The following is a 9,869-nucleotide window of genomic DNA, read 5'->3' on the forward strand; positions in this document are numbered from 1 at the left end:
AACTCAAAATGATCAACCCCATTGTTGACGGACATTCTAAATTTCAAAACTCAAAACGACGAACCAATTTCGAGTTTTGAGATTTAGAATGTCCTCCTTTAAGAAAATTAAAAAAAAATAAAAAAATAAAAAAAAAAAACTTAACCCCGAGCTTTAGCTCGCACCATCTAAATCCTACAAGAAATAGGCTTGATGACGTAATCACATTACTTTGATTTAGTATATAAACAACCTTTCTAGAGCCTCCCATGCAGAAGCCCCAAATTCTCTCGTCTCTTGAAAACAAAACCATGAACCCCCGATCCAGGGCGATAGCCAAGGCCAAGGCCAAGGCTAAGGCCAAGTCCAAGTCCAAGTCCCTAGCCGGACCAGGGTCCGGATCCGGGCAGGAGAAGATTCCAGGCCAACGGACGAAGCTCGGAGGTGAGATCCGGGCTCCTCCCTCTTCTCTTGGTGTGCTTTTTCGCATGTTTGTTGGTTTTAGGGTTTGTGAGGAGGAAGAAGATTTGCAAATTTGTTATGGTTTTAGGGTTTGTGAGGAGGAAGATATTATCTCTAATTTCGAATTTGCAGCTTATTTAACTCGATGTATATATGATTTTAGGGTTACCGTGCTTGAACTTAATTAGGGTACTTGATGATGCCTAATTTTTTGTCTTCATAAAAATTCCCTGGCTATGCTGAAAATTTGTATTTTGTTTCCTTTCCATGCCTCATTACATAATGCGAACTGAGCATAACTTTCTGTAGGATCTATCAAGTATCGTCCCAAATCTTTTTGATTTGGCCCTCCCGCAGTTACTCTACTTGTGTAGAATTAATTCTCAACAAATTTCATGCGTAGGGGACTATCTATTATTCTCAGTTAGCTATTTATACATATAATTCCCTTGAGGATACCAGCCTTCGAACCCACGACGTTGAGGATTTGTGCTTGCACCCTTAAATCATAATGGTAGGAAGAAGGCCGGGAGCTATTTACACACACACACACACATGCACGAACCCACAACATTGAGGACTTGTGCTTCCACACTTAACCACAATGGTAGGAAGAAGGCCGTTAGTTATTTACACACGCGCAAACACACACGAACCCACAACATTGAGGACTTGTGCTTGCACACTTAACCACAATGGTAGAAAGAAGGCCGGTAGCAATTTACACACACACACACACAGGTGGCAATGACATGCATATGGCAGGCTTTGTTATCTTCCTAACAAATTAACCTAGAGACAGAGTAGGACGTAATTGAGCATGAAGCACTAGTGGTAGGTATTTGATGATTCAATGAGATATCCTCCTAACAAATTAACCCAAACAGAGTAGAACTTAATTGATCATGAATCAGTAGTAATAATTATTTGATGACTCAATGAGATCGAGAATACAAAGTAATTAAGGGCCCGACTCAAATTCAGATGGCTTGCTTACTTAGCTTATATATGCACTGTGCAATTTGTATTATTAATTAATGTATCTCCACATTTCCTTAAACACCCAGATGGCCCTCCCTCTCAAGTCAAAAATGAAAAGGCTGTTGAAGAGAATCTGGCTAAACTCCAACTTGACGAGGGGAATACTACTACTCCAAAATCAAAACCAGAAGAGAAGAAAATGAGCAGGGCATTCACAGCTGAGAAACCTTTCAGATTCCAATTCAAACACCCTTGTGAAGTTTGCAATGTGTTTGGCCACTGGAGTGATTCATGCCCCTACCTGAAACGTATACCAGACAATGTAACTGAGGTTGGCAAGGGCTACATAATATTGGATGGCCGTGGGCTGAGGTATGCTGATATGATGTTCTGTCTTCTTTGTGGCAAATTTTGTGACCACGAGGATGAGGACTGCCCGGATTTAAGCAAATTCATTGCAGAAGGCCACCCCCTTCTCAACCTAGTTCCTCGCAGCCCGTAATCTTGCTGATGGCGAGGATGCTGTTGGATTGTCTAGTCTTGGGCTGTTGCTTTCTTCTTTATTTTCTTTGAGTTTCAGCACTCTGTAGTCTGTATATATGTCTTTGAGTAAGCTCACCTGCCCCGTCCGTAGTGACTGATGGCTGGCGGATGGATACTGTACTTGGGTTTGGTTTGCTTGTACTGGTCTTGAAATATTAATACTTGGTTGTTCTTGTTTCTAAGTGGACAGCCCTTTGCTTGTACTGGCCTTGGATGCAAAAGTTATTCAATACACAGCTAACTTGCACATTAATGAAACAAAAACTGTTAGATCCCGTTTGACCAATTGATCCAACTGTTTTTTGTTTCATTGTTCGCTAGAGAAAGCCCAGTCTTGGATGCGCGTTACAAAGGTTTGGGCGGCTGGTAGGGGTCTAACGCCTAGACGTCTAACTAGTGCATGGGTGGCAGCCTTGGCCTTTCTTTTTTAATTTTAATTAATTTGTTATATAACATATTTTTGTGTGTATATATATGTATATAAATATCTATTTATACATAACAAAATACATCATTGTATAGGATACATAAATTGCAAAATAGAATAACATATAGATTATAAAATATTAGAACATATGAAACATGAGTGTTCATCCAAGTATTTTACAATTTATTGAAAAAAATAAAATGCAAAATGAAAGTTATTTATTTTCTGCTTAAATAATGCGGTACCTGGTTGGATTGATGCTTTGCTTTGCTATGTTGTTTGATCTCTTATTATTAAAATAAAAAAAATTCAAAAAATTACTATTATTAAGGAAATGGGAAGAGTTCGAAACTATTACAATATTTAGGAGAATGAAGAGTTTTGAACCTAGGATGAGATGCATGAATAGAAACTCAATACCCTATCCACTAGGATATTGGACAACATGTTATTAGGTAGTACCGTACTACCACATCAACACATGATCATTCCACTCAAAAGTTGACACATGTATAATTGTTATACAGCTGGAATGAAAACTTATTTTAACATGGAAAATGAAATTTTAAAAAAATAATAAAAACTTGAAGAAAAAAAAAATACCCCTAACCACCTTCATCCCTTTCCCAGTGCAGTTCTCCAGAACTCCACCCCTTGCTCTAAGGCTGCCGCCCCTTTTTATTACATTGTTATAATACTTCTTGAATCTATATTTGTTATCATTTTTGTTTTACTTATTTATGTTCATTCTAATTTTGATTCATAGTTTCACTATCGTTGTTTCCATTGCTTGCTTAGACTTTTTCGATCATGAAAATTTGTGATGGCTCGTAGAATTATTAATTATTATTATAAAAATATTATTATTTGACTGAATCAACTTGTTAAAGGTATGTAAATTCCTTTCTTTCAAATTCTTTCAAAACAGATTGAATTATCCAATTCACTTTGTTATTGAGGAGTCTGTTTTTGTGAAAAATTGTGATAATGAATTCCTAGACCTTTTTTAAATGGATGAAAATGAATTTGGCGAATTTTTTTACTTCTCATGATTTTTTAATTCAGTTACTTTTTCAGCTTCTAGTAAATTGCCTGAAACGACTGTTGATTCTGCTACCACTGGTACAATCTTGTGTACAATTGTTTTGCCTAAAGGTGTTTTAATGTCTTTTGATGCAACGATTACTAATCTGGACTCCACAAAGAGTAATTTTCTATTATTCTTTTTTTTTTTTTTTTTTTTTTTTTATTTTGCAACAATTTACGTTTATTTCACTTATTTGTTTCTTTCTTTTTTTTTAGTTTCGTATCCTAAAAAAAAGCTTTGGAAAATACATGAAAATCCTCCCATCTACAACTCCTAGTGCCATTATAACCGGGGTGGTGTTGCCTTTATGGGATACTTAAAACTTGAAGCAGGCAATCAACTTGCAGTGTTACATATGCTCCGTTGAACGAGAGGTATCATATTTTTTATTTTTTATTGGCTAGTGTTATTTTTGTCTCTGATTTTTTGTTTCTATTGATTTTTTTATTAATTTTTGTTTTGTGTGTTGGTTATTTGTAGGTTCCAAAAGCTTATGTTATAAGTAGATTTTGTGACATTGTACACATTAAAAATTGTAAGGATGACGGCTGCAGATGTTCAATGATAGATATTAACGGCTGGTCTAAAGAATTGAACTATGGCGTCTACTGTATGAGAAGTGGAGCTAAATATGCATCCAAGTCATTGAAGTATTCATTCAAAGGGAATTCTGAACGTATAGGCAAAACTAATGAATGTAACGTAGAGCTGTTAAACATTAACAAAAATGTTAAATTTGGAGAAGCTGATGATGTGATGCTGCTTGTAATGTTAGTTTCCTCTTTCAGAATTGTCTCTTGCGGGGCTCTGTATTTGGGTATGTGACTACCACATATTTTGTTATAAATTTGTTTTTGTTGAATTTTTTTAAATTTATTTTGTTTATTGTTCTGATATATTTTGTTTATGTATTTTAGCTTCAAGGATTCCTTGCGTGGGTGAAAGAGATTTAGATATTCATGATTTTCTGCCTTGTTTGAAACTGGTAGTTGGCTTCTCTTACTCTGTTGCCGACTATCCCCTGTTTATGGTTGTGCTCAGGTAGCTTTTCAGGGTTGGAGGTGGCGTCTGGTGAGGTATTACTCGGCGGCGGTGGACTGGGATTCGCTTGGATGGACTAGAAAGCCGATGGTGTAGAAGGCAGTGGAAGCTTCGTGGTTTCTTGGTTGTTGTGTACGTCTTTGGGCCTTACTGCTTTCGTGGGCTCCTTTTCTGTTTGTATTTAGTCTCGGCCCCTTGTTTTGTTTGTTAGTAGGTGTTTCTTAGATCTTGTTTTGCTTGTAAATTTGTGGTGGTTGTCTAATAAATTCTCCTTTTGACCAAAAAAAAAAAAAAAAAAAAAAAAAAAAGGAGCAAACATGCAAGACATATAATGTAGAATCCTAGAATTTGATGAACACCTTCATAAATGTAAGAGCAATTTTAACAACTTTCCATCAAAACTTTCTTCCAAATTGATTCTTGACCTGTGAATGCTAAGGCAGGTTAATCCCCTGAAGAGCCATCCAATCTATTTCTTTCTGCATCTCTCCCAATCCCGCCAAACAAATGAATCTGCCAAAAAGTGTCATATCCCATACAGTTATTAACTTTCCATTGCCACGATAAACATATAAAATGTGTACTTTCTTCATTTCTTAATTTACTTTTCATCCTCGTATTTCTCTTTTGGTTTTACTGTCAAACTCATTGAGTTTGAGTCGCTAAACCTACCCAGACTCAGTCCACATTACAGCTGGATGTAACAACGTTTTGCTAGTAGTTCCAGGGGACTCGTCGTTGAATCTTTAACCCTTGGTCTCTTACATGGGGCAGTGATCCTTGTTTGGGATGGATGCTAACTGTGCACCCCCAGTCATTGTTCCAAGCAATTTCGACTGCTGTGGTGCCTTCAAACCTGAAAGAGGACTGCAATAATCATAAAATTACAAGTGCAGATATTCCTCCTTAATTTCTTACAGTCATTTAGTTTTAAGCTATCTAGCTCTTCACACCAATTTATCCTTATATACTTAACAATATATCCATATTGCCAAAGCAAGCAACCAATCGAGTCACAAAACGGTAATCTCATTAGTAACAGGTTTTAATAAATCACATCTTCTTCAATGGGGACCAACTCTTGAGGACAATTTATTTAATAAGTTAGTAAGTCCCACCCAAATTTCAAACACTGCTAAATCCGAACTTATTACGACGCTAAAAAATATCAAATACTTCAAATTTTTAACAGTTACTTCGTTAATCAAAACATAAAACTAAAACCTAATAATTGAAATTCAAACCTTCTTATACTCCAACATCATTAAAAAAATTATATATATACTACTCCCCCATGTACATACAAACGTATGGATCTAATAGCTTGAGTCAAAAGGCAAACCAACCCTCCCACGTGAAACCCATACACGTGGCATTCTCCGTCGATGACCGAGGACTTCCTCCTTCCCGACGGATTAGATCCCGGTGCGGCCGAGTCTAATTCGGGGTCTCCGGAATCGGGTAGCTCCGCGATTTCGGTTTCCGGCGATGATAAGGGGGGTCTGGACGTCTTCAGGTTTCTGAATTGTCCGGCGTCATCGAATGAGTGTTCGGAGAATTCTGGTGGGCCTGCGTCGTCTCAGGGCTCTGGGATTTCCGAGGCGGTGGACTCGCATTCGGGCAATTCGGGTAATTCTGTTACTGTTTCTTCCAATGCGATTTGCAGTTCAGATGATGAGAAGGTTAATGTGGAGGATGAAATGGCGAAAAATTACCTTGTGAAGAGGAAGAAAGATAGCGACGACGGCAACGTGGAGTCAAGAAGTGCCAAGTATCGGAGGTCAGACAATAACAACAATTCTGTTTCTGTGAATGTGGGTGCAAATGCGAACGATGAGGAGGAGAAGAGGAAGGCGAGATTGATGAGAAACAGAGAAAGTGCTCAGCTTTCTAGGCAGAGGAAGAAGCATTATGTGGAGGAGCTGGAGGACAAGGTGAGGGCTATGCATTCCACTATCACTGATTTGAATAATAGGATTTCTTATGTTATGGCCGAGAATGCTACTTTGAAGCAGCACTTGAGTAGTGGTGGCACCATGTGCCCGCCACCGCCACCACATTTAGGGATGCACCCGCTTCCTCCCATGCCACCGATGCCTTATCCATGGATGCCATATTCGCCCTATGTGACGAAGCCACAAGGGTCCCAGTCCCTTTTGTTACCAATTCTTAGATTGAAATCCCAGCAGCCAGCGGCTGCGGCCAAGTCCAAAAAGTTGGAAAGTAAGAAGAGTGAGGGTAGAACTAAGAAGGTTGCTAGTATTAGTTTTTCTGGGTCTGTTGTTTTTTATCTTGCTTTTTGGTGGGCTTGTTCCTATGGTGAATGTTAACTTTAGTGGTGTAATGGGTAGAGGTTTTGGTGGGTCTTCTTAAGTTCGTGATAGGTTCCATGGTCAAAACAGGGGGAGGCTTTTGAATGTTCACAGTCATTTGAACGGATCTGAAGAAATTATATCGTTGGGCATATCTGGTGGGAAATTCGATGTCTCTAACAAAATTCTTCATGAGAGGGGTCATCATACAAGAAATATGCCGAAAGAACAAGCGTCACGACCAGTTCCAGGTTCTGATGAATTTGCTCGTCTGCACAATACTAGTAGTGAGCCACTTGTGGCTTCTTTGTATGTTCCAAGAAATGATAAGCTTGTCAAGATTGACGGAAACTTGATTATACATTCGGTCCTGGCCAGTGAGAAAGCCATGGCTTCCCATGAGCCTTTTGAAAGGCAAAATAGTAGAGAGACTGGTTTGGCTGTGGCTAAAGATTTGGTTTCAGCATTAGCAATTCCTAAACCGAGAGGGAACAGAGGGATTCATGCTCCCTTATACAGAAATTCTGCCGGACCACACAAGGCTCTCACAAGTGGTTCAATTGATGTTCCAAAGGATCGTATGAAGTCAACTTCAGCTGATGGTAAACTGCAACAGTGGTTCCGTGAAGGTCTTGCGGGTAATAACATTGCACCTGGTTTCTTTTTTGTGTTAGGTTCTGTATATGTGCACATAGTGGATGCCTAACACGTTTATGGTTGGTTTGTTTTTGACTATTTGCCATGCATTTTCATTATATCAACAAGTGAAGTCGAAATTATTTTCATCAGTGTTGGTAATAGTTGTGCAGCTAAGTTTGAGGGGACCTATTGGTAGTTCGTAGTAAATATAAGTTTAGTTTAATCATGCTAGTAAGGAAATATCACTTGGGTAGATGAATTGTGAGATGAAGCTCTTGTTTTGAGTTTTCTTTTGGGTAGATAAGTCATGAGCTTTGAATTAGGAGAAATTAGGAAAATTGACTTTTGTTTGCAGTAGGTATAAAGAAAATTGTGTGAGGCTATGAGCCAGTTTCTATGATCAGTGACATGATTAATCTTGGACCTGACTGTTTTGAAAAAGTCGTTATGAGCCTGGACCAGTGTGTTTTGTTGGTACATGTGTGATGAGATCGGATCCATTTTCCAATTACAGCTACTTGTCAAGTAGTTAGGGTGTTGAGCATATTGTTAGTGTACTTGTATGGTTTGAAGGTCGATTTTATATACTTAGATTTGAGCTTTAACCATGCTTGAAAGTATGTCTGACAGTTTATTCATCCTTGCATCTCTTGTAAGTCTTAGAAATTGACATCAAATCAATAGTAAGCTCATTGTCGATAGTAATAGTAGTGCTTCAGACACATACCTACTTACACTTTCAGATGGGTATCTTACATATAGGGGTGATTAGCTTCCCTAGTCATCCTCTGGTAAGTTCTATATATATATTAGAATTTTGGACACAAAACTACCTACAACCCCAAATTGAGATACCACAGATAGAATCCTACTATTCTTTCTGTTCATTGTACTATGTTGCTTTTTCTAGTATCCTAATATGTTTGCTTTAACTCCTTCTGTTCATTTTACTTCCTTTGTCGGTGCTCACATCAAACACTTTGATACAAACTACATTATTGATTTCTTGAATATTCTGCAGGACCAATGCTGAGTTCTGGAATGTGCACTGAAGTATTTCAGTTCGATGTCTCAGCTACTACCTCTTCAGGAGGTATAATACCTGCATCTTCAGTTTCGAATGTTTTTGAAGACCATCAGAATACTACAGAGCTGAACAGGGGAAGGAACAGAAGGATCCTCCGTGGTCTCCCAATTCCCCTTGCTGGATCTGGTCATAACGTCACCGAAGAAAATGTGAAGGGAAATCAACGGAACAACACCCTGCCCGGTAATAGATCGGTTTCTCCCATGGTTGTCTCTGTTCTTGTTGATCCTAGAGAGGCTGGTGATATTGACGTGGATGGCGTGATCAAGCCGAAGTCACTTTCTCGAATTTTCGTTGTCGTGCTTTTAGACAGCGTGAAATATGTCACATACTCGTGCGTGCTCCCTCGATCTGGTCCTCACCTGGTGACTACTTGAACATGGAGAAGCGGCTTTGGAGTTTTGAATGATGACGACAACTACATCTACTAATTCTAGAAGCTCCCCCCTCCCCCAAAACAAAAAAACACAAAAAAAAAGGCCAGTTTTGTATATAAACAGAAGAAGAATTGATTGCCCGTATAAGAGAGGGCTTTAACTTATTGTGGAAGGTTTGGTTGTATGCCCTTCCTGTGTTAGGAAACATGTTTAAGAATAATTATCATTAGCTTGCGTGTGCACGCATATGTTTCGCACTGTTTTTTGTTATTGATGACGATGAAAAAGTATTTTCGTAGCCATTTCTGAAGGAACACTTGTGGTTCTGTAGTACGAGGACGGGAGGACGAGGATGAATTACATCGTCGTCTATTGCCTCGTATCGAAGTGGAACTATATAAATTAAGTTGCTGGATGGCAGAAACCAACCCTTGAAAATATGTAGGACTGGGAATTGAGACGTGAGGGTTAGTTTGGTATAGCTGTTCTTTAAGAAAAACTGTTTTTGGCTATACTGTGAAAATAAAAGAAGTGTAAAATAAATTTGTTGAGTGTTCGGCAAATATTTTCTTGTAAAAGTGTTGTTAAGGGTACGTAAACCTGTTTTTTTTTTTTTTTTCTCCTTATTTTGTAAAAGTGCTTTTAATAAAAAAAAAATAGTATTTGAGTTTTCGGTAAACTTTTAGGCCTAAAGCCAAAACAGTTCCTGTGTTGTAGTCATATGGCCAATTTAGTCTATGTGTTTTCAATTTGGTTAATTTGGTCATCGTATTTGTCTCTGTTAGCCAATTAAGGACAGTTCATTTGATATCTGTTAAAAAATTCATAAGAAAATTATAACAGATATAATTACCCTTTTTCTTTATAGAAAAATGCAAATCAATGAGAAATAACACATATACGATATAAAACTTCCAATCTAAAAAATGATTAA

General features: G+C 38.1%; 2 protein-coding genes and 1 pseudogene across 2 annotated transcripts; all 3 read left to right on the plus strand.

Moving 5' to 3' along the window:
- Nucleotides 1-267: 267 nt before the first annotated feature.
- Nucleotides 268-2,147, plus strand: LOC137748768 (uncharacterized). The gene is made up of 2 exons (XM_088680280.1): nt 268-423; nt 1,509-2,147. The coding sequence occupies exons 1-2, from the start codon at nt 291-293 to the stop codon at nt 1,922-1,924; spliced, it is 549 nt and encodes a 182-aa protein (XP_088536406.1). The 5' UTR covers nt 268-290; the 3' UTR covers nt 1,925-2,147.
- Nucleotides 2,148-5,905: 3,758 nt separating this feature from the next.
- LOC148698332 (bZIP transcription factor 17 pseudogene) lies at nt 5,906-7,007 on the plus strand (annotated as a pseudogene).
- On the plus strand, nt 6,987-9,237 carry LOC137747515 (bZIP transcription factor 17-like). The gene is made up of 2 exons (XM_088680292.1): nt 6,987-7,470; nt 8,493-9,237. Exons 1-2 carry the CDS (start codon nt 7,050-7,052, stop codon nt 8,933-8,935), a joined length of 864 nt encoding a protein of 287 aa, XP_088536418.1. The 5' UTR covers nt 6,987-7,049; the 3' UTR covers nt 8,936-9,237.
- The last annotated feature ends 632 nt before the right edge of the window (nt 9,238-9,869 follow it).

Source organism: Pyrus communis, chromosome 2, assembly GCF_041283825.1.
Source record: "Pyrus communis isolate YQ-2024b chromosome 2, ASM4128382v1, whole genome shotgun sequence".
Taxonomy (NCBI): Eukaryota; Viridiplantae; Streptophyta; class Magnoliopsida; order Rosales; family Rosaceae; genus Pyrus; species Pyrus communis.

What these genes read in the sequence shown, in the direction of transcription:
- LOC137747515 (XM_088680292.1), top strand. Translation starts at nt 7,050, where the DNA reads ATGCCGAAAGAACAAGCGTCACGACCAGTTCCAGGTTCTGATGAATTT. An exon ending in GTTCCGTGAAGGTCTTGCGG is followed by an intron (nt 7,471 to 8,492) that starts GTAATAACATTG and finishes AATATTCTGCAG; the next exon opens with GACCAATGCTGAGTTCTGGA.
- LOC137748768 (XM_088680280.1), top strand. Translation starts at nt 291, where the DNA reads ATGAACCCCCGATCCAGGGCGATAGCCAAGGCCAAGGCCAAGGCTAAG. An exon ending in CCAACGGACGAAGCTCGGAG is followed by an intron (nt 424 to 1,508) that starts GTGAGATCCGGG and finishes TTAAACACCCAG; the next exon opens with ATGGCCCTCCCTCTCAAGTC.